At 33.9% G+C, this 25,607-nt stretch overlaps 2 protein-coding genes across 6 annotated transcripts in view; one reads left to right on the top strand and one right to left on the bottom strand.

The window, feature by feature from the left end:
- The window catches only part of LOC102810273 (transmembrane channel-like protein 7), a 30,227-nt gene extending 15,905 nt beyond the window's left edge, over positions 1-14,322 (bottom strand). Inside the window, exons 1-4 of one of the 5 annotated variants that reach the window (XM_085502029.1) lie at positions 14,023-14,322; positions 13,335-13,434; positions 12,972-13,161; positions 11,740-12,043 (exon numbers count right to left, since the gene is read on the bottom strand). In XM_085502029.1, the coding sequence (XP_085358155.1) occupies positions 11,740-11,894 (155 nt within the window). In that variant the 5' untranslated portion in view covers positions 11,895-12,043; positions 12,972-13,161; positions 13,335-13,434; positions 14,023-14,322. Of the gene's footprint in view, positions 1-11,739; positions 12,044-12,295; positions 12,646-12,971; positions 13,162-13,334; positions 13,435-14,022 lie in introns of those variants that run through there. The other 4 variants (XM_085502030.1, XM_085502028.1, XM_085502026.1 and 1 more) reach the window with 4 other exon arrangements.
- Positions 14,323-14,384: 62 nt separating this feature from the next.
- The window catches only part of LOC102801118 (transmembrane channel-like protein 7), a 65,561-nt gene continuing 54,338 nt past the window's right edge, over positions 14,385-25,607 (top strand). Inside the window, exon 1 of the mRNA XM_085502024.1 lies at positions 14,385-14,491. The gene's annotated coding sequence lies outside the window, so the exon portion shown is untranslated. The remainder of the gene's footprint in view (positions 14,492-25,607) is intronic.

The raw sequence follows: 25,607 nt of genomic DNA, 5'->3' as shown, positions 1-25,607 counted from the left end.
GGATTTACAAGAAATGCTATTAACCTTCTCAACACTAGTTCCCTCTTTTCATCACAAATTCACAGAATAGTCCTGTTTACAGTCTGCACTTCACTTCAGAAGACTGGGACAAAAATAGCCAATTTTTTTTAGTAAAAACTGAAAATTGACACAAATTTTGTCTGTTGGCTTCAAAATTAGGGTTCATTTCAAGAAATATTTAAGAATGCAAGCAAAACAGTGCAGTAAAATTTGGACGGGAAAGTCTGGTGGTTAAAAGGTTAAATCACTGATTTGTGCTAACATTGCCCTGTTGGTGGCCATTATAGAGTACAATGTACATGTGAAATATTACTATGGTGGGCTCTCCATGGCAACCAAATGTCAAAGCCTCCATTAGTTTCAGATACACATGAATGCATTTCAGTTATTTTTATTTACTAACTCAAACAGGTCTTTCTTTTCCTTTAGGTGTGTTGTATAATGTTGTATAATGTACATTACCATTTATCATATCATTTATTGTTACCCTTTATTTAACCTTCATTATAATGAATCTTTTCAAATATCAATGCTTATTAGATCAATACAATCAAAGGAACACCCGCCTGCCCAGGGTCAATCATTTTCTCATTCAGGAAACATTGGCATATCAACATTTTTATTAAAAAATCAAAGTAGAATAAACTCTACAGCAATGTATACTGACTTGTATAATTAAATCAATGTGTACGGTAAAAACCAATATCAGCAATTACACTAAATTAATGCACAAAGAAGACGCATGAAACGTACAAGCTTTTCCAGCTGTTTCACGACTTTATTAATTTATTTAAAAAATATCACCATGGTGAAAGTAAATTGTGAATAATGAATAATGGCAGCTAGTTTCTGATTACATAACACAAGTAGACTTGAGTGCATTTATATGTGTGTGGTAGTAAACTTTTCTTATCATCTCAATGTGGAAAGTTTTCTCACCAAAAACATGCATTTTTCTCACATTTTGGCTCAATTTTTAGATCCGTTAATGAAAAAGTTAATGAAATAGAGAGCAGTAGTTTTTATAGCTTTTTATAAACATTCATGGATCCAATAATACATTTTGTAGGCATGCATGTTTCATGAATGTTGACTGTTTTATTGAAGTGAGGCTAAAAGGAAATTTTAATATGATTAGGATAACAATAATCAATTATTTGAAACTGAATGAATTTGGCATTCATTGTATTCTTATTTTTATTACATTATTAAGTCATTTTCTAATGACGATAAAATAAGGAACACCTTTCAATTAAAAATAACGATATGGTTATCTCGCAGTAGGTGTTTGAGTTTTGTGTGAACAAGAAAACAATGTAATGTACACCCAGTGCAACCACCCTTCAACACACTGCAAGCCATGGTTATTTATAGGCTATGGTGTTGGCAACCATAAAAAATAGAAATTTCTAAGGTTTACTTACTTGTCAATATCTTATCATATACAAAAATGCAACCAAAAAAACACTTCAGATAAGTAAAAATAGAAAGCTAAAAGACAGTTGCAAGTGTCAAGAGAGCCACAGAAATCTGACAGAAATCTGTCGGTCATCGCTGTTGGAAGCATTGATGTGATTTCACATGCAGAAACTGAGAACCACAAATGTTGACACATTACATCTTAAAATGAACACTAACTACCGAATTCTGTTATCACTGTAAACAATGTTAAATTATTTATCAAATGCTCAGTTTATCTTTTGAAAACAACTTATTTTTTTATTTAAAAATATATCATGCCACTTTTCCCATCAAAATTCAAGCCAAAAGATCGTAAACAACATCGGCAAATCTCTTCCGTGCTGCGTTCAATAACATTAACATATTTAAATGAGCTATGGTAATTTGAACTTTGGCATTATTCATCGTTTTCATTGGTTAATTAGCGATTTGACCTGTCAGGTCAAAGAACACTGTACCAGGTCACACATGGCGGACATTCATTTCTACAGCATCGAGCGTTTAAAGTGTGACCGGAATCATTCGCTTACGACGAAATAAGTTGAAATTTATTTGCATTTCATAACAATTCAACGAATTTATTTTTTGCACGTTAATATAATCATTACTACCGTAGGTAATAATCAACAATTGTGAAATGCAGCATGACCGGATTGCGCTACCGCAATCATTTGCTACTAAGCAATGGAGTTGTGTTCATTTTTATTTGAAACTTCTTTTAGAATATACTTTCATTACTAATAAAATTAAATTTTAGGCAGTCTACTTTTTAATCCAGCAAGAAAAAAATGTATCAAATTTTAGATTAGCTTCTGCGTTAGTTTCTTTCAATTTGGGTGGTCCAACTGCCGGCGTTTAAAGTCACGTACATGTAGGTGGATTTTTCAAAAATCCAAAAAAATATTTGTTGATCATTTTTTTGAAATTTTGAGTGTGCGTACAGTAATGTGAATATTTCTTCAATCAAAATCTTTTCATAACATGTTATTGATTCTCCAAAAAACAATGTTGCTATGTTTCTAGACACATAGCAAACTCTAAGCAAATGAAACCATTCGATCCAAACAGCCTTTGTCCTTGAAAATAGAGTCATATCGCCTTTGTGATTCTGAGCAAAAAACTTCAATGCCAAAAATGAATAATTTTCACCCAGTCTTCTATGATTTTTTGATAATACAGTTATGTATCATTAATTCAGTCCAGTGGTTAAATAGGCTATTTAGTAGAGATTTGGAATTTGAATCATGGCGGTGATGATGGTGATAACAGCCAAGAGGGTGAGGGACTGCATTTCAAATACATATTTTATATATTGGGTATGTTAAACAACAAATTATATATTTTTCATGAAATCCGACTTTTCAAAATGTTCTTCAACAAGCAGCCTGTCGGCTGAGATAGCTCTGCTGTTAGCAATGCACATTTCAATTAAAGAACTGAAGATATTATTAGAAAGTGAACAATATGTATAGTATCAAAGCAATCGGACTTGTTTTTAACAAAAATTCAAAAATACCACTTTTCACCAAAAATGATAAAAATATTCACCAAAATTAGAGAATTGAAGATATCATCATGAAATGAGAAATTCTTAGAGAGGTCCACATGTAGTACCTAAATGTATAATATCAAAGCAATTGGACTTGCGGTTTTCAACAAAAAGTCGAAAATATCACTTTTTACCAAAAATATTCACCAAAATTAGAGAATTAAAGATATCATCACGAAATGAACAATTCTGAGAAAAGTCCACATGTAGTATCTATATATGTAATATCAATTGGACCTGCGGTTTCTAACAAGAAGTCGAAAATATCAGTTTTTACTAAGAATGACAAAAATATTCACCAAAAATAAAGAATTTGAGATTTTAACATGAAATGAACAAATCTGAGAAAGAACCATCCAAGGTACATGTACTTGCATATCAAATTTGAAAACATTCTGACTTACGGTTTCAAAGAAGAAGTTGAAATTGTAAAGTTGACGACGACAATCAGTAATATGAACAGCCGAGCTAATAAATTTATTTACATGATTGATGGAGGGAAAAATATTTGCCTAACAGTTAATCAATTATATGCTAAAAAGAGCCAGCAGAACATTAAATATATTTCAAGTTAAAAAACACAATTTCATTAGATATAGCTTTTGTAGCTCTTGAGTGGCAGGAAAATAAATACCTCAAAACTACTGTATGACAACATACTCAATCATGTTATAATACATGGCAAAAACAAGACTTTTTCATAATTAAATTCATAATGTAAGTTTACAAGGTAAATCTGGGTTTAGTATTCTGCACACAGACAATGTCAAGTAATATAATTTGATTCAATCAAGCCTACTTATGAATGCAAATACCTAAAATTTATTCATTTCCCAACATTTTTTACTCAAGGTCAATATCAGGATATTGACTTACCGACAAGTCAATTTCTAGAAAATGCTAGTTGTATTTTAGTGCATAGCAGTATTATAACGATTGTGAAAACCATTCACAACAACCCTTGTTTGTAAGTGAATTGCAGCATTAAACTGCATTTAAGTGCCATGATCAATTATATTCAAATATATTAGAGATGCAGTTTACCTGACAGGTATTTTAATTCGCTAATTGGGAAACCAAGATGACCTCCCTTGTCCACAAAACTATATATTTTCGGAAAGCTTATTGTATGAATTTAAAAAATTTGTTAGTATTTTTTTCTTATGGACACTGTATTTTGAAATATGCACAAAAATGTGCTTTGTTGGTCAAAAGTGATTTAAACCTATTATCTTTTTGTAAAAAGTTAAATATAGTGCATAATATGGAGATCTCGTCATAACTTTTTTTCACATGTTTCTTCTTGATTATTTATGTACAGCCTTGCTAAATCTTGCTAAGCATTCAAAAAAGAGAATGTTTGCAGCTGTTATCTATATTTTAAAATGTTTTTTTGAGTATGTTTCACTATTCACAATTCTACAAAATTTTAACACTATAGCCAAGACTGTTTGGAAAATACAAAGCCAAAAAAAAAAAAAAAATCACTCCCAAGTGCCCACACGAACCTGCATCTCTACCTTAATTAACTTATTTCCACAATATGTATAGACTTAGAGATCAGCCACTCGGTTCTAACATATTTATAAGTATGACAAGTCAAAATACATGACTGTGAATGTCAACTATTAATCACAATTGTGTTGAAGACATGAATAAATGAAATGTACACAAAAGATAGAAATAGAAGTCCATGTAAAATATTGCCTATCTGCCAGCCAGTTATACAATGCAATAGTCATGATATTAACACCCCAATGTAGTTTTATTATGAGTGAAAACAATCATTTATTATTACAGTAGACTGAGTACACAAATTATTATGGTACAGCTACACGGAATAAATACCATCTCAATGAAGTTTGTTTTTCAACATGCTCTCTCTTGTTGGAATCACGTCAATTAATTGCTGACATTCTCCCACCTATCAATAACTATGACATATTTGTCATATCTGTGTGCTCCAGTCAGAATAGACACCTGTTAAAGCCATTTCACATGCAGTTCTGATTTATTATCTTAAATAAGTAACAACCAAACATATATAATCTTTTACAATAATGAAGTTTGCCTAGAGTATTGCATGGGGTTGTTTTTCTGTGTTGACTAGCAACCATTGTAATTGCTATCTACCAAAACACAAGAGTGTTCCTTTCATCTATCACAATTCTACATATGAATTAATTTCTATTTACAAAACAACTCAAGTAAGCAACGTCATCACATGAATCACTATTTTTTTAAAGCTACCAATGAGTCAGGTTAAAAAATTACTGATCCATAATTGGAATGAACAATTACACTAAAAGCATGAATAACTATATATTTGCTGTTGAACTTTACTTTATGTGAAAGTATAGTTAGATAGCATTTTAGCAAATTTGATCAAAGGTATTGAATTACATGTAAATAAGCATAGTCTTATTTTCACTAAAATGCTATATCTAAAACCTAACTACTATCCCTGGGTTACAGTGTACATGGTTCAATATTAAAAATTCTGAGAGTTTTATGAACGTTTCTACTACAATTCAAACAGTGACCAAATTTTGTGATTCATTGGTTGATCTTCATTGGCTAAGACAACAATTGTAGTGCTTACTACAAAGATGAAGTTATTCTATCGCTAACAGAAACCCACAATTTGAAAGGTTCGTGTAGTTTTGCCCTGACATAGACACCTGTTGAATAGACATTAAAATACAAAACAAAACAATGTGCACCAAATAGCCACCATTATTGATGTCGATGCCAAGTTTGATTGAAATCATTCAAAGCATACTTGAGAAATTGTTCATGATATGATCAAATTTTGACAAAATTTTACTGAATTTCAAAATTAACCGAAGAACAGGTAGAACGCTTATAAAAAAACAAATGACTGTCAGACGGCCATTTTTAATCAATCAAAGGAACAAAATGATACACATCAGTAACTCACCAAGATGTCTAAGTTTAAACAAAATTAATCAAGGCATGCTTGAGAAATGGTTGATGACATGTTCAAATGTTGATTTTTGTTGTGTTTGGGACAAAAATGGCCACCAGTTGATCAACCAAATGAAAAACAAATCGCTTGCAGATATCATTATGCCTTGTCTTTGTACCGACTTTGAGCAAATTTGGTCATGGCATGTCCAAGAAATGATGATGGACAAAAGAAAGGACAGAAGTTCCTAGACTAGCTGGATCAAAGTTCATAATAAAATGGTTATGGTAACTTTTAACAGTTATAGCTCATGATACCCAAAACAAGTATTATACTTAAAAAAAATAGTAGCCCAAATGAGTCCTATCAGACGACACGTATAAATGAGTAGGCATGTGGCATATACATTCAGTAAGAATCATTGTGCTATTTCTATTCACATGCTGAAAAGCAGACTTGTAAGGTTATGACATTATGGATTCTCCCATGCAGAGTATACAAAAGGAGGTTGGAACCATGCACCAAGAATGGTTCAATAGGAAGAATGGTAACCAACAATGGCAAATTACCAATATTGTAAATCATTCATGTAATGTTTTCTGCAGCGGAAATTTAATGAACACAAGGTACATATTATGTAGATAGTTTTAAATGCAGGCATGATGCTTGGCTACAGTGTTGCTAACAGAAACAAAAACAAAAATTTATAATCCACAGGTCCAATATATTTGCGAAAATCAGTGAAATGTACCTTTCAAGGCCTAAAGAACAGCACAGTATTTGTTTAATATGAAAATAAATGATTCATCATTTGTGAGCAAAGAAAGGTCAACTGACCCTATGTACAAAAGGAAATGAAATGTATAACTCGGATAAGAGTTTTTGTACATGTAAATCTGAATTCAACTACGTGTGATGTAGCATGTAAAAAAGAGTCAGTCATGTAATCAAACATCCCGCTGCCTTGGAAGGCAATGATAATTCAAAGAGTACTCGATTTGGTTTTATTGCGGCCAACCAGAATAATACTTAACTTGATAGCCATAGCAACAACACAACACTGTCAACTATAACGGTACAAACAATAAAATCAATGATATGCTTACTTTCCCTCATTATTAGTGAACTGTACATGTACTTGAAGTATATCACTGTTAAATAAGACTACAAAGGTACCAGGTTATGAACAACACAACCTTTGAAAAGACAAATCTATTTTTAGTTCCTTGCTTGCATTCCAGTTTACTAAAGTAAGTTTGGGGTAGTACCTTGGCCCAACCTTGCAGCTACATCCCTTAGGGCTACTTTTTATGAGATTTATATAGCCAAGCTAGACAATTTTAAATCTGAATAATGTTAACTGTTTGAATAAAAACCATCAGTTCAAAACATAGGAAATTCAAATTATTTCCCAAAATGTTCTTACTCTAGACTGATAACTGAAAATCTAAAATACTACTACTATAGATAAGAGGTATTGATAATATACATACAAAATACAACATTTTGCTGTAATGACGATTTACTACAAAATACTTAAAACCATTAGTTACTTTGTACATGTATTAAAGTACATGTTGTAACTAGAAAAGACTGATAAAGGAAATCTGAGTGGGATCAACCAGTTTTAGTAAAAATCTGATGTATATTTTTGCTTTATATTTTTTTACATAATCTTTATTTTGTATTATGGTACACAACTTGTAGGCTTTAGCAATGACCAAAAACCTCTGGAAAATAATAAAATACAAAAAAAAAAATGAAATGAATAAATCTGAGAAAGGTCCACCTGTAGTACCTATATATATAATATCAAAGCAATCAGGCTTGTAGTTTTCAAGAAAAAGTCTAAAAAGTGAGAAGTTGGCACGAACACCTGTCAATCATTCATATGATAAGCTCTGTTTGACAAAGACGACAGCAGAGCTAAAAAAAGCCAAATCAAATACTCTGTTTAAAATTATCAGACAAGTCAGTCAGATTTACATACAAAATATTATTAAAATGCACAGAGCTTTTGTAAGTGTGCCTTCAAACTTCCTCCTCATTTGGAAAATGTGTGTCATATTTATGCCACATTTGAACACTTTCCTTTACTTTGAACAAATAGAGCAACAACATAGTTGTCTGAAAAATAGACTAAAACTAAATTTAACTTACCATACTTTCCCAGTCATAAGCCTCTCCCTGGGTATACGCCCACCCATTATGTTGTTCTATAGTATTATCAAACTGCATTTCTAGTCAGTTTATTGGAGAAAATGTATCAGTCTGTATTTATATCTAATTAGTGACGTAAAATCTAAAACTTGCTATGTTTATAAAATACAAAGAAGACTTAAATAACTGTTATATTACATTAGAACTGCCACTATGATGATGTTTAATTGAGTTTGTGTCAACATATTTTGCATATTTATTAATGAGCTTGTTTTGTAAATCCCCATTCAACCTTCTTTTTTATGTCATTAGTGACATAGAATCACTTTTGCAAATCCTTACTGTGAAATTAACCATCAATTTTTTTACTTTTAATCTTCAATAATATCATTAACCTTGATTTGGAAAATCTCAAAACTCATAAACCCATTAAAGTTAGAAATCTAATGTGCAATTTTATAGAGTTGATTTTTTAAACCGATACAGTAAAAGCCAAAAGTCTTTTTCCTGTCATGTCTGTAGTTTGGTATAGAAGACATCTAACATAACTACAACTTTCCCTTATTAAATTAGTATATTAAATTTACCTACAAGTTAGACGAGAACAACTGAATGTTTTTATATGGACTAAGTAAACAGGATAGATGGCTCTACATTTCCTCCCCTCCATTCTCCAAAATATGAATGCAGTGAGCCTGTTACGTGGGTAGAATGTATACTCTTTAGTTTTTTTCCACTGCCAAACATAAAGTCAAACCCATGGAAGATTTTGTCATCAGATGATCGAACATATGCCTATAATTTAATTTATTTATTCTACTTTTGTGGTTTCTCTAACCACAGTCCCTCTATCCTGTGCTCTAACATTATACATACTGAGTATATTACACATCATATATCATAACACATGTGCTTATAAGAGGTGTATCTATGGTAAAAATAAGTCATATTTAAACTCAATGAGCACCAAAGTCGAATTTTTTTACCTTTAAAATAAAACCCACATGATTTGTTTTCATATTTTTACCAAAATTTTGATCAAGACCAATAGCTAAACCCAAGCAGCCTATCGGCTGAGATAGCTCCGCTGTTAGCAATGCACATTTCAATTAAAGAACTGAAGACATCATTAGAAAATGAACAATATGTATAGTATCAAAGCAATCGGACTTACAGTTTTTAACAAGAAGTCGAAAATATCACTTTCTACCAAAAATGACAAAAATATTCACCAAAATTAGAGAATTGAAGATATCATCACGAAATGAACAAATCTGAGAAAGGTCTACATGTAGTATCTATATATGTAATATCAAAGCATTTGAAGTTTTGGTTTTTAACAAGAAGTCGAAAATATCACTTTTTACCAAAAATGACAAAAATATTCACCAAAATTAGAGAATTGAAGATATCATCACAAAATGAACAAATCTGAGAAAGGTCTACATGTAGTATCTATATATGTAATATCAAAGCAATTGAACTATTGGTTTTAACAAGAAGTCGTAAATATCACTTTTTACCAAAAATGACAAAAATATTCACCAAAATTAGAGAATTAAAGATATCATTACAAAATGAACAAATCTGAGAGAGGTCCACATGTAGTACCTATATATGTAATATCAAAGCAATTGCACTTGCGGTTTTTAACAAGAAGCCGAAAATATCACTTTTTACCAAAAATGACAAAAATATTCACCAAAATTAGAGAATTGAAGATATCAACATGAAATGAACAAACCTCAGAGAGGTCTACCCAAGGTACATATATACCAAGTATCAAAGCATTTAGGCTTGTAGTTTTCAAGAAGAAGTCGAAAAAGTAAAACATTGACACGGACGACGGACGCCGGACAATCACTCATATGATAAGCTCCGCTCGACAAAGTCGACAGCGGAGCTAAAAATTATGTAATTTTAGTTCATAATTATAAAACAAATTATAGAAAAGTACACAAAAACATGTTGACGTTCAAAGGTTAATTTATGATCCAGACACACAATAAATACAAATATAGGAAATATAATAGAGCAAATACGGTATATACATTTATCTATTATAAATATATGTCAATAATTCAGAAACGCAGAAATGAATTATGATGAAATATCAATTTAAACGAAATAAACATTAGTATAACCTAATTAAAGTGCACTTCTACATTAATTTTATTTCAACACTTGGTTTCTATGGCAATGCGTTAGATGATGGGGCTTCTGTTTTCAATCAAAGTTAAATATACAAATTTAATACACAGAATATGCAATCATTGTTGTTTTATAAAAAATATCTAGAAAATGAAAATTCAGAACAGTAAATGATGGAGCAATAGCATTAGAAGTCAGGTTTTACTTACATAAGCTGAAATGAAACAGTATGCAAATTAGCTACTTAATATGCACGATCATGGCCCCAAAACTAATCATGTCTGTGTATTATTCAAATGTACCAAATTTGATCCAAAGCCGCTCCCAAGTTTTTGAGATTTTTCTAACAAAAACAGACACAACAAACTCATTACTTCCCATGAGTACTTTGTGCATACAGAAGCTGAAATTGATAGTCAATCTAATTGTTTTTGTTTTTTTTACATATTTGTTAACAACTTTAGTTTTAAAAATAAATCTATGAATAACCATGGAACCAGCTATCCCCATTACATTGAAAAATGATTTATTATGCACTGCACTATTAAAAAGATTCATGGAAGAGAACTATTCATACTAATTTGATATTCTCACAAGACACAATTTTTGGAAATTTCAAGATTCAAGGAAAATCACAACATTTCATAGCAGTGACAATATTTTCGTGAGATCCACCGATTCACAAGATCACTATCAAAATAACAAATTGTAAATATTTGTTAAGGGTTAAAATTATAAGAGTAATTATTATTCATTTTTATTTCAAAATTTCAAAATGAAAGTAATTATGCTTTAAGTCGAGTAGTCTATATATTCTATTGCGACAAGCATCTCAAATGATAGCTATCATGGTTTAAAACATCATTAAACGAGGCTAAAGAACACCTATACTAAAGCAAATAAATAATATTCCCTTGAAAATTTTAACACACACTTTCAAAATACCAGTAAAATATATGAGGATTGCATTTTGGAGCAATGGATTAAAGAAAATGACCTTCATGTGGTTTTATATTCTGTAAGGCCATTCTTTTTAGCTCCATGGTATGAGTTTTATTTCTCTTACACAGGAAATGAAAAAGAATAACTTGAACTATATTCACTGAATAATTGAGTCATTGAAGATTCAGGGACATTAATAATTCACATTGTGGACAATTTTTTCCCTGAAATATCTCAAAAAAAGGTAACTGTGACAAGTGTAATCCAAAAACATTTCGATGGTCAATGTTTTGATATTTGAAACCTGTCATTTTTTTATGAAAACGCAAAATATTCGCTTCAACAGAGTTCTGGTTAAAAAAATACATGATGTACATGTATGTAACACGAGTTTACGTTTTAAGTAAAGCTACCACTGTGTTGATTTCATTTTTGGAGATATCTGAACATTTTAACAATTATTTTTTTAATACATGCTTAAATAATTTGTTTAAATGTATAGGCGAAAGTATTAAACAATACGTACCTGAGTTCACGTTTTTTCCCCAACGGCGCTGGCATTTCACGTAGTTGTTTGGCCCGCTGTTCGTGGATTTCGCTGAGATCGGCGTCCGGGTCGATCTTTTGCATTTCGATGTCGAGACCACTCATTCGCCGTGTCGACGTTCTTCGATGTGCCATTTTCTTCTTGGTGCTTCTTTTAGTCGAGCTTGAATAAGATCCTAGTCCGCCTGAAGATTGGCGACTCGGGAGTTGTGAGAAGAAACTGTTACGAGCACTTGTTGTTTCACCACTCTGTTGTTGCGGTCTATGGCCCGTGGAATCTTGGCCTGTAAAGGAGTGTAAAAATACAATAAAAGTGACGGCCGATTAATGCATACATAATACACCAATGAAACCCAGGTCCCCAGTTGGTGGATCGATTGATGAACCTATTGTATTGTTAGAATATAGCCGGGGAAAAAAAAAACTTTCATGAAACCATCCAGTCGATATCGATTAACAGCGCCGACAGGATCACCATTCACGCGATGCCAGTTGCTACTCTAACCTCATCGAAATACTAGTATCGTTCCTCTTACCAGTGACACCATGTCCATTGCCACCGTAAGTGGACATCGGATAGTTCTGGGCCATTATATGAACTTTTTAATGTGCTCCCGTGTTTCGAAAAATCATAATTATGACTGTCCGCGAGACCATCTGCTACCACCAACTCTTCGAAGACACAAAATGGCGGAAAGTGATTTTTGGAGGACAGATTAGTTTCAATTGGACATATTTTTCAAAACACACCATATTATCCAAGTAACCTGGGTTTTTTGCTAGTGGCACTTTACTTGATCTGGGCTTTAGCGACATAGAGGTTAAATTTTGTCCGAATGTATGTCGACAACGAATGACACTGCATTTGGCACCTAACCCAAACTGGGGGTATCTCGAAACAGTTAAACTGTTGTTTTTTATTTCGGCCATCCATTGTCAAATTTGTGTTGTAGGATTTATTGTGGTAACCATTCACAACAACAAGTAATCAAATTACATGTGAATCATTTCGGGTCATTATTTTACGTCAAAACAGCCTACATGTGCGACCCGACATTACTCCTGGAAGTGACATCCCGAAGACATTGTACCCCGTGACGTCGAGAACTCCAGCCTGGCACTGGCAGGTTGCCAACATTTCACGTAGCCCCAGACCACGGTTACTAAAAACCAGACTAACGTTTACTCATGGAACTCCATGGTTTACTCTACCTTTATTTTATTAGTGTCGGCGTTTCTGTTTTCGTTTTCTCTTGTTGGAGTCGACAAGTATGTAAAAATACTGGGATTTTAGACTATATATCAGTAATCAGGCCCGGAGCCAGACTAATTTCTTGTTCCTGCCAGCACTCATAAAAAGCGTTCTTCACCAATCACGTAAACAATTTTCCCACTGGAAATACTACGAGTGAATGAAAATACAAATTTAAATGCAAAATAAACACGAAGTGAAATCTCAGTGCTCACGATATTTGTGTAATAATAACTTCGGATGGTTTCAATCTGGAGCAGTCGAGGGATACGCATTTGCCTTCTGAATTGAAGTCATGCCTGCGATAACCAAAAATGAATTACCTTTTAAAAGACTAACTTCAATCTGAACTAAGCACATGAAATGCACAGACAGACGCATCCTTGCAGAACGACATACAGGCAGCGTATCTTCCGTCCTAAACTAAAACGTAGACTTGTTCAGAACTTGAATAAGGTAAAATTTCTATAACTAGGACGTTTTGTTTTTTCTAAAAGTCAGCATTTTCATCAACAACGAGGGATACAATTTTATATAAAAATCACTGGAAAGGCGTGTAACACTCATATGTCTTACTTATACTAGCCGAGTGCCACTGGATTTAATATTAAACTTTCTCGGGCGCGATTGGTGAATTAAAACGGGAACCCCGAACCCGACCCACCGAGTCTCACACGATACGTACGTCAGACAGGTTAATTTTGTGCACCGGTCTTGCACCAATAAAGAATGGGCAATACAAATCGGCGAATTCAGTGACTGTTTCAAGTTAATTTTCTGGACACCCACACAATTTATTTTCAACTGACGTTATTTTCTCTCTACATTCACCATCACCTGTACATGCCAGGCAATGGCGTATTTATCATCAAATATTCGTAACATAAACTACTATGCCATTTTCATGGTTCGCGGGGAATACGATTATTATGCAAGGAATGAAGATTGAGACGTATATATTGTTGGTTACATAAAGTCTGCAGACTAAAGATTGAAAATAAAACACCATACCTATTCACCGGCACCCTTGTGTGGACGAATAGTTGACAACCTACACCGCGTTTACGGTGGACTTTGTACGTCTATCACCTATCCGCACGGACAATCTGATGCTTGCAACGACTCCTGTCACGAAGTCAATAAGAAAACTATCCGAGCATAACTACGTCCTCATCAAGCCTATATTTACATATATAACAGGATATTGTGCTTTGTGCAGTCCCACTGGCACAATATCGCCACAATAAACTCGTTCGTGGCATTCAACAAGTTGGAAGAACACTGATTGGAGGAAAGTGACAGACAAGTTCGTCACTGCGGGTGAAAGAACGCCCTCTATAGTACATATTACGTGCTCCTCCTTTTTACTTCCTGGTTGATTCGTTTTTGAAGTGGCACTAAGTTTTTGAAACATTCTTGATCTGAGGACGCGAATTCAGGAGCGACGCATCTCTAGACGTCTTTATCGAAATTTTACAAGGTATGTTATGATATATAATCGTAGTCAGCGTCAAACTTCAGTCAATTTTATTCCCATATCACTCACAATGTTTCTAGCTTAAAGCAAACGTTCACGACGTCGTTTTTCGTCAGGAGTGGCACTGGAGTAAATAAATATTATCGCAGGAGTTGATCAGCAAACTCGCAACCACTGGAAAAACAGCTCAATAACTTTTCATTGTCGAAATATTCTGTCGACATAACTTTAATTTTATTATGAGCTGAGTAATTTGTCCAAATATTAACGTTGTCTTTACACTTGTCGGTAAAGTTGTTGTTTTACTTTGTTGTTAACAAAGTCGGTCGCTGTGTTATTTTAGGTATCAGTTGATTACGTAATCGGCGGCGGGACATTGAACAAAGAACCACTGCAAGACACTTTTCCTCGAAATGGGGATTATCTCCAAATAAGGTGAACTCACCAGCTCGGGAGACAAATGTGCAGGTCGCGGTCAATCTCTCGATACGGTGAAATTTTTTGACAATTTTTTAAAGATGCGCAATTTATGAGGTGCATGTGCATTTAGAACAATCCAGCGAAGACTCTACTGTTCCCTACTGTAATATAGATTATAGTTATATAGTGGTCGTAACCACAAGTCAGCACCAGCACGATTAAAAAAACAATCCAGAGCAGTTAGTCAATTCGCTAGCGAGTTTGCAAATTGACTGCTCCAATACTTCTGAGACTTGCAGTAAATGATTTGTATGTTTAGTTGTTTGGAACTTGAAATTGAGAAGATATTAATGATTATCTCTGCAATTGTGACCCCAAGCATGGTCTCTCAACACGGTGCCCCAAGTCTTCAAAATGCAACAGCAGCTACTTGCAGTATCCAGTATTATTTGTTATGATATGAGGTTATTACGAGGATACCGAAAAGTATGCACAAAGGCAGTACAACAGGAGTATCGACAGACGCGCAGCCAGCGGTATCCTTGTAATAACCTTATTATTATACATCTTTTTCTCCCAAGGATACGTTATAGGAATGCCAAAATGCAAAAAGTTTAGAACAGAATCAGCGAACTTCTTTGTGTGGAGTCTGGTCAAACCCTGGGGGCTGCCAAGTTTGTTTTTATTATTAGAGGACATTCACATGCATAATCGTTCCATATTTGGAATTCGCATTTCCTAATATGGTAGGATAAAAATACCCAGTGCAATATCGCAAAATTACGGCACGATGCAACTTATGGCGTTACAGTGACAGATGTATAATAATAACCTTTATTACACCATAATGAAAAACAATGTTAACTTCAACTCTGGCACAAAAGTAATAAAGGAATACTTCAAACAAAAATAAGAGCAAAACTAAATAAAATAAAAGTTAAAAATAAAATAAGCTACTGGGTTTGGCAAGTGAAAGTTGCAGAAATGTAATAACATGTCTAAGTAAATGAATTAGTATTCATGATGGTAAATAAATGTGTTTGTGCTATCAGTACTATTCAAATCCAGAAGATTATTGCTGAATTCAAAATATAATGTATAATTTCTCCCGTTTTTTCTCTCTAAATGACACAAGAGGTTAAATTGGAGTTTTGGGGCTTTTATGTCTACCCAGTTCTATTTCAAGACTACTGAGTCAGAGTTGAGATAATAATTTAATACCATTTTTTTTTCATCAAGTAAATGTAAATACATGTAAAGACTGTATGTTCTGAGTTTGGAATCTGATCTGTTAATGTCATTGATCCACAGGTTATGATAATATTCTTTTGTTTTGTTTTGTTTTGGAACACATTTTTGTGTATTGATTTGATGTCAAATTAGTATTTGTTTTGATCTACAAAAGATTTTCTAAACAGGTGTTTTTGTAGCAATGTTGTTCCATATCCTTTATAGCATGGTATGTGATTGTTTTGTATCCGTTGATAGTATTTTATTGCCTGGTACTGAATTTTTGCAATTAATGGTAGTCGTCTGGTTTTGAGTCTGCACCCAATAGCACTTCAGTGTTTTGTTGTTGTTGAGGAAATGCCTACAAGTTTTCAAGTAGAATTTCTCTGTAGCTGACTTGTCCCATGTCTCCATTCTTGCTGTTATACCCCAATTATTACGAGTTTCCATTACTTTCTGCTTGACAAAAAATTTTGACTTTTATAACAATACATGTATACTATTTGGTTCATCAATTAGCTAATTCATTGCCCTAATGGGGGACTCTATTTATTCCATGTCACTAAACATGATTACCTCCAGGTTATGAATGAAACTAAACAATACTAAAATATTGTACTGACCCAGTAGTACATACATTTATACAAATAAGTCAGATTTAAATATTGAATTTAATTTCTCTGATGATCTGTTTATTATTGTCATATCTGTTTATTATTGAAACCATATTCAATATTAAGAAAACCATGACAGTCGTTTGTGACCTATTCTATTACAGTAATTCAGTACTACCGGTAATATAATCACTGTTAAACAACCAGTATGCACTTTGATGTGACTATAAATATAAGAGATCCTGAAATTATCAACATGAGTGTAATCTGTAATAATTGAAACTTTGTAGTTGTGTGAATTTATATAAAAGTTTATTTTATCAACATGAGCATAACAAGTCTAGTAATCCGCCTCCCAAATCAATTCCATGAACTATAGTACAAATACAAAACAACAACTACCTGACCACAACACAAATCATTTCTACTTCTTTGCTATGATTTCATACACTGCCTCACGTAGTTACCCGTATCTATCTATCTACGTCATAACTGATAGTTTTGGTTCCAATTGCATGTACACAGCCACCACACCTATTTACAACTTATCATTACAGGTCAGTCCATTGATAACACATTCACTTCAATTGTTTAATTCTGTTAGAATTCACCTTGTTTGCATTTGTTTGGACATTTATTGTTAACATGTAGGCTTGAACCCTCAAATGCAAACAAGTGCATGCTTTTATCTGACATTTTGAGCTGTTGAACTTGACACTGCTGATTCTGTTCTATAATTGTAATCTGATGTTTGATTTGTGTTTATGTCATTACCAGTGATTATGACCACCAACAGTCAATTTTGGAATCTTGTTCATGCATGACTGTCTCATAAACCTTGGTATTTGATTCATGCATATACTATCAAGACTGCTACAGTCCCTTTATAGAGGGTCTCACTCATTTATGACTGAACTTTTTGCGCATGAAGGTTGTTGAACTTTTTCAATGTTCCTTCATTGTGTGGCCATTTGTTTTCAACCCATTTTGTCAATGTACGAAAATGAAAAGGTTTGATACAAATGAAAAACATAAGGGGTACAGTATAACAAGGGATATTTTCTGTTGTTGTTATTACATTTTATTTCCCTAAAATTATCACACATTTTATTTCACCTGTATGTCCTTGAACTTTTTACCTGTTCAGATTGAAATCTGGTTTTACCTGGTTTTGGTTTCTAGCTGGTTTGGTTTACCTGGTTTTGGTTTTACCTGGTTTGATTTCTACCTGGTTTGGTTTCTATCTGGTTTGGTTTCTACCTGGTTTGGGTTCTACCTGGTTTGGTTTCTACCTGGTTTGGTTTCTACCTGGTTTGGTTTCTACCTGGTTTGGGTTCTACCTGGTTTGGGTTCTACCTGGTTTGGTTTCTACCTGGTTTGGATTCTACCTGGTTTGGGTTCTACCTGGTTTGGTTTCTACCTGGTTTGGTTTTTACCTGGTTTGGTTTCTACCTGGTTTGATTTCTACTTGGTTTGGTTTCTACCTGGTTTGGTTTCTACCTGGTTTTGGTTTCTACCTGGTTTGGGTTCTACCTGGTTTGGTTTCTACCTGGTTTGGTTTCTACCTGGTTTTGTTTCTACCTGGTTTGATTTCTACTTGGTTTATTTTCTACCTGGTTTGGTTTCTACCTGGTTTGATTTCTACCTGGTTTGGGTTCTACCTGGTTTGGTTTTTACCTGGTTTGGTTTCTACCTGGTTTGATTTCTACTTGGTTTGGTTTCTACCTGGTTTAGTTTCTACCTGGTTTTGGTTTCTACCTGGTTTGGGTTCTACCTGGTTTGGGTTCTACCTGGTTTGGGTTCTACCTGGTTTGGGTTCTACCTGGTTTGGTTTCTACCTGGTTTTGATCCTACCTGGTTTGTACATAAAAAAGACATAAATGTGACTTTTCAACGCAGCCCATAGAAATTATTTCTACAAACAGTATTCTTTATTTTTAGTGGCTCATAAAATGGAAGCTTCTTTTATTGCCGCATACACTTAATCAGGTTGTTCTATTACTTCTCATGTGTTTTTCTAGGTCAATATATTCTTACCTTTTGTTATTGATGCAATGGGCCTACGTGATTGAGTGGTGACTTTAAAGTAAAAGTGGTGAATCATGCATTTTGGTTCTCAGAAAACAGAAAGTCTATATAAGAACGCATTAAAAATGGATTCATTATACCATAACATTTGCATTCTGAGGAGATTAAACTGGATTATAGTGTTTTTGGACAGATATTCCATATTAGTTGCGTTCACGCACAGCTCCTTAGCACGGGCTAAGAGGTCAAATTCCTTAGCCCGTGCTAAGAAAACGTGCGTGAACGCTTAGCACGGGCTAAGGAATGCCAAGTACGGGTTAAATCTGATCCGAATTTAAGACGCGGTCTAGACCTTAGCACGGGCTAACGAAGTATGCGCGAACGGTTAGCCCAGGGCTAAGCGCCCTCTGCAGCAACCTTTGGATGTGAAAATTGTCCCATGTTCGTATAACGACACTATTTCACCAGTCATGACTCCGCGCTCGCTTCCACACTAATCGGGTCACTGTAGTAGAGCGTACAGCAGCTCCAATCATAGACAAAATATATTTGGTTTGCTGTCTACGACATGCATTATTAAAACTCTGTATTCTGTTACGCCCGTTGTATACTGTTTATGTGCATCCAAATAAGTTGGGTCCGTCTTCTCTCGCGTTCCTGTGCACGTCGCTTCAAAATTAGAACGAAACATGCCAGCAGCAGAAATAGAACCTCGCGCGTGTCATCCATTTTTCGTTCGTAAATAGCGGCTTACCAAAGGTCACCGACTAATGGCACCCCTTAGCCCGTGCTAACGACTGGCCCTCCCTGTGCGTGGACGCAATTGGGTCTAGCCGAAATGCAAATATGCTAGATAAGCCTAAATCAGCTTAAATCTTAGCCCGTACTTCGTGTAACGTGAACACAACTATTATTCACACTCAAAGGAGATTACAATGAATTCATTAGTGCTTTTTGAGAGGATTATTCATTATTCGCACTCGGAGGAGATTACAATGGATTCATTACTGTTTTTTGACAGAAATATTTATTATTTGCACTCGAAGGAGATTACTATTGATTCATTAGTGTTTTGGGACAGCTATACTATTATTTGCACATACTGTATTTACTCTATGAGAAGCACTTCTCTAAAAACTAAAAATTACACTTATATGCTGGATCATTAAAATGTGACTTGTTGGCTGGTTTTTAATTTCACTGTTTTCATTGCTAAGTAAAATTCACTAAATTAAATCCACATGAACATGTAGAATAACAATAGAACTTGTTTCTCTGCCAAGTTCATGAAATTAAAACCCAGTAAAATTGTGCAAAACACTAAAAATTAAATTAAATGCCAGTGAAAATAAGTGGTTTTACAGTATTTTGTTGTGTTACCGTATGTCGCATAGCAATAGACATGATCTACCTGACTGCTGAGCATCAAAATAACAAAATAACCCCACATAATGTTTATCAGATTTTTCCAATATTTTTGTAGACCTGTCTATTTGGTTTGACATTATCAGACAATTTATAGAAAAATAAATAAAAATGTGCAAAATGTTTTGTGGGAAAAAGATGCCTGGAAAACGTCTGGGTCCAACCTATCAGAATACCTAGATAATAAGCATTCAAACATGCTTCTGAAGTTGGGACTCTTTGTCTATGTGCCTCGTAAATGATGCTTTGATTGAACAATTGTATTTGTGTCTGGTGCTAGGAACACCTGTCAGTATGTTTTTTTTTATAAATTGTTTGCTTATGTAGCATAAAACAGTAATAGTAATTATCATACATCTGTCACTGTAACACCATAAGTTACAGCGTGACGTAATTTTGCGGTATTTTACAGGGTATTTTCATCCTACCATATAAGGAAATGCAAATTCCAAATATGGAAGGATTATGCGCACGTAAGCGTCCTCTAATAATAAAAACAAACATGGCTGCCACCAGAGTTTGACTGGACTTGACCCAAAGAAGTTCGTTGATTCTGTTCTAAGCGTTTTGGATTTCGGCATTCCCATGATGTATCCTTGGAAGGAAAAGATGTATAATAATAAGGTTATTACGAGGATACCTCAAAGTATGGACTCAGACAGTACACCATCACATTGACCTCTACTGCATGTTGGCCGATATTCCCGCTGTACTGTTTTTCGTGCATACTTTTCAGTATCCTCGTAATAAGCTGATACTATTGAACTTTCTTTGAGGCAATGGTCAGATCCTATGTTAACATGAGAAAATGTGAAAGATTGATAGCCCCTCAGCAAGCATGGTCGCAATTTTGAAAGGTGAACTCTGGTCTGGGTTCATCGCCACCATATATGGGCACAATCAATGACCTTATTCGTAAATTCATGTGTTTCATTTGCCAAGCACCATCATATTTGGTGGCTAGAATGCTAACTGTTTGCATAGATTTCTGATTGGATCTAGCAATTTATTTCCGGGCTAGCAGTAATGTGAAAATTTACTGCAATTTATTTCAGATGTTTCCAGACCTTATTTTGGAAACTACTATTCAATTTCACCCTCAAACATATATGTTTATAACGTATACTTTTATATATATATATATATTATTAAATAAAGTCTTAACTCCTGATGAGTGAGGTACTCCATGTACCTTACGAAACAGTACTGTAGAGTGAACTTTACTTATGTAGTCGTGTCTTAATTTCTCTGTTCATGTATGTATGTATATATATATATATATATATATATATATATATATATATATAGTGTCAAGCATAGTTTAGTAGTTTCATATTGAAATATCAATGATGCATACATATGCAGTATAATGCAGTCAGTAAACCAAGTGTTCAATAAACTTTTGTACCTCCTTCAAAATAAAATTGGATTTACTCCCTTTTCAGTTTAAAGCGTGGTGGTCGTCGCGTGTTCGAATTTCATGTAAATAAACAATGTATTTTACACGCGTTGTATACGTCGCTATGAGTCCCATATTGAACGGGACGCAGCACGACGACTGTCACCCTTTAACCTCTGTTATTTCACAAGCATTAAAAGCGTAATTTTCATTAGTATCTTAGTAAATCACACACTTGTAAATAAAAGGATTAGTTGTACATTATTCAGTATATACATATCACTAGTGGGCTAGTCATGCAGATCACTTTATGAGAAGTTGGAAATCCAGAAAAGGTCTTCTTGGGGCGTGGCTGCAGCTTGGAGTCTTTTTAATTTTTAGCTCCGCTGTCGACTTTGTCGAGCGTAGCTTATCATATGAGTGATTGTCCGTCGTCGTCCGTGTCAATGTTTTACTTTTTCGACTTCTTCTTGAAAACTACAAGTCTGAATGCTTTGATACTTGGTGTATATGTACCTTGGGTAGACCTCTCTCAGATTTGTTCATTTCATGATGATATCTTCAATTCTCTAATTTTGGTGAATATTTTTGTCATTTTTGGTAAAAAGTGATATTTTCGACTTCTTGTTAAAAACCGCAAGTCCAATTGCTTTGATATTACATATATAGGTACTACATGTGGACCTCTCTCAGATTTGTTCATTTTGTAATGATATCTTTAATTCTCTAATTTTGGTGAATATTTTTGTAGATTTTGTTAAAAAGTGATATTTTCAACTTCTTGTTGAAAACCGCAAGTCCAATTGCTTTGATATTACATATATAGGTACTACATGTGGACCTCTCTCAGATTTGTTCATTTTGTAATGATATCTTTAATTTTCTAATTTTGGTGAATATTTTTGTCATTTTTGGTAAAAAGTGATATTTTCGAATTCTTGTTGAAAACAGCAAGTACGATTGCTTTGACGTTACACATATTGTTCATTTTCTAATGATATCTTCTGTTCTTTAATTGCCATGTGCATTGTTAACAGCGGAGCTATCTCATCCGACAGGCTGCTTGTTTTAAATTTAAAATGATTTATTGTTTTTTTTTACTAATATCTATTTCAGTACCACTTACCGGTAAATCAAAGAAATAAATGTGGTGTTGAGCATCTCACAGGCAATTTTTAGTTATTAAAACAACTATCGTCAATTCATGTGACTGCGACAAAATCAGGAAAGACTGAATATTATTTTGTTCAAATATCGTTAAATCATATCGTTTCATAAATATAATGTCTAATCACAGTTAGCTGGCGTGGAAATGTTAACACAAATAAGATTAATTTATCAATTTTTAGAGTACTATACTGCCATTTTGAATCTGGCCTGAACCTAAAAACACACTTTGTAAAACATGTTTTTCAGATTCCTACAAAATAGGGAAGAAAATCCTAAACTTTTTCAGCTGATTCTTTGTAGCTATAAAGTACAATACAATGTAGATCTATCAACACATGCTATTGCATTGCTATGGTACGCTACATAACCATATTTGTATGCCTATCTTGTTCCTGCTGTGTCATATTATGGTACCTTAAACAGTGTTAGAAATTTCTACCCGCTCGTACGCCCGGCACAGGTAACTATTCAGTCGGGTTGGTGAAAATCTCAAGTTACTAACCCTGTGGTCGGGTAGATTTTTTGAGAAAATAATGAAAATTTTACTTTTTACAAAAATCACAAAATGTACCATGCAACATGTAAAACAGGTATAAATAAGAACAATCCATGAAAGTCACTGCAGTGACACTGATTGAATGAAATGTATCGACACTGATAAAATATGGAAAATATAAGCAGAGCTGGTAAATTTGTAGCAGGGTGGGTAAGTTTTTAAAGTTACCTCGTAACCTGCCCTGTTTGGTAAACCATTTTCCCAAAATTTCAAACACTGCCTTAAACACTGTTACAGTACTGTATTTGCTCTATTAGAAGTGCAGGTGTGTGTCTACTGTTAAAATAAGTCATATTTTAATAATCCAGTTTACTGTATTAAACAACTGTTAGCTTACCTGGTATATGCTATTGGACCTGCGTTTCTAAAAGACCAAATGCAATATAAACATGGCATGCATTAATTGACAAAGCTGTTCTCAAAATTGTATCTGTAATTGAATAAAATCACACAATCAGTTCAAAATTTAAGTTAGTTATCACTTCCATTTTGGTATTACTGTAATTATCATTACGTATATAAATGGATTTTCATACTTGTAATTATATTATGAGCTGTAGTCATTATTTGCCTGTAACTAACATGGTGAGTAATGTTATGTAGGATAATTATATTAAGATCATACAAAGTACAAAACCTAAAGTGGAAGTCTGATGAAGTTATCCTTACCTGTAACGGTGTATCACATTTTACCATGCAAACTAAGCTGCACGATTCACTTCCCATTTCTCATCTGACACAGATTTAGTGCACACATACGCATATTAAAATTAATTTTAATATGAAATCCATATGTTACAATTGTTGTGTTCTCATAAGCTTCCGTGTTGTGTGAAAAACAGCTGACGGTCATTTTTTTTGGCTGTGACTCATAAATAAAAGCACACCTTGACTGGTAAGGCAAATTTTCTTTTCATTGTTAACTACCGGTAGTTATGATTTTATAATGGGAACCAAATAATTAGTATTGCGACATCTACCAGCTGTTTGTTCAGTGTTGATTGTGTTTAATATTTCTTTCATAATATTGCTATACCAAATGAGGTTTAGTTGTTGTACTTAATTTACTAGTACAAACATTCTTTAGTTTCTGTGTACCGTTTTTTGATATCAATTACCGGATTTATGTTTCACATACCTTCATTACTTGATTCAGAATATCATCTGTCATTGAGGATTGATTCCTTGAATCTACTGTTGCTATGGAGCGAACAGTTGTTAGTGATACATGATACCAGTTCTCAAGTTTCTGTTAGATTGTATTACTGACTGATGTGTTGGAGGGTAAATCAATCTTACAAATAACAATACTGTAGAATACTTTATTTTAGCTGGAATTAATTTTCGCTGAAAAGGCTTATTGGGTGTTTTGTTTGGAATTTATTTTCACTGATTTTTGACAAGTTGAATGTGAAATACCATATAGGAAAAAAGTATATTCGCTGGATTTTATTTTTGAAAATAGCAAAAATAAATTCCAAGCGAAAATAAAGTATTCTACAGTAAGTGACATAAGATATATGTGGCAAGTGAACATAACATAGGACAAAAGATATCCTTTAACAAAATCCTAGACTTAGGCTGGAATGTAAATTAAAATGTTTTGCAAACTGTAAGTCTGGTTGGTATGTGTTGAATCATATACAGATAAATTATTTGCTTATGTTCATTGTACTTTCTGAGCAGATATGTGACGTGCCAATGCTGCACACAGATTAGCTGTGATGTAATTACACCCCTTTCACCCCTTGATTACACGAAGAACTGCAGTCAGATGTTGATAAGTCGTTACAATTGGTCAGGCAGTTTGTTTTGAAATTTACTTCATCTGTTCAAAATGTTGGCAACAACCCGGTAATTATCAAAGCCGTGATTGACAGGTCAACAACAACAAAATTAAAAAAGGCTTGTTCATTTCGATAGACACCATGGCGGCTCAGTGCAAATAAACTGATTAGCCAATTATTGCTAATTTGCATAACAGAACAAATATTCCCAGTTCGTTCCCACACATGCGGAAGGTAGGTTGCCAGTTGTGCCAGACAAATTCAAGATGATGGAAATTCGCGAGCCGGAGATGTTAATCAAAGTACATTATATGTACTATGGAAGTGTACGAATCACCCCTATTTACATCACTGAAACTCTGTTTATACAGCAGATGTCTTTCGAAGATTTTGTTGGGCTAATCACCAGGGAAATCAAATACCTCGGTCGGATGGGAGCAACACGCATTTAAGTACTCGATGATGAAACCTAAATGCTGGATTTACCACG

This window comes from Saccoglossus kowalevskii, chromosome 8 (assembly GCF_978046115.1).
Source record: "Saccoglossus kowalevskii chromosome 8, keSacKowa6.1, whole genome shotgun sequence".
Taxonomy (NCBI): domain Eukaryota; kingdom Metazoa; phylum Hemichordata; class Enteropneusta; family Harrimaniidae; genus Saccoglossus; species Saccoglossus kowalevskii.
Note: the sequence above shows the minus strand (reverse complement) of the source record. Positions and strands in the feature narration are given on the sequence as shown.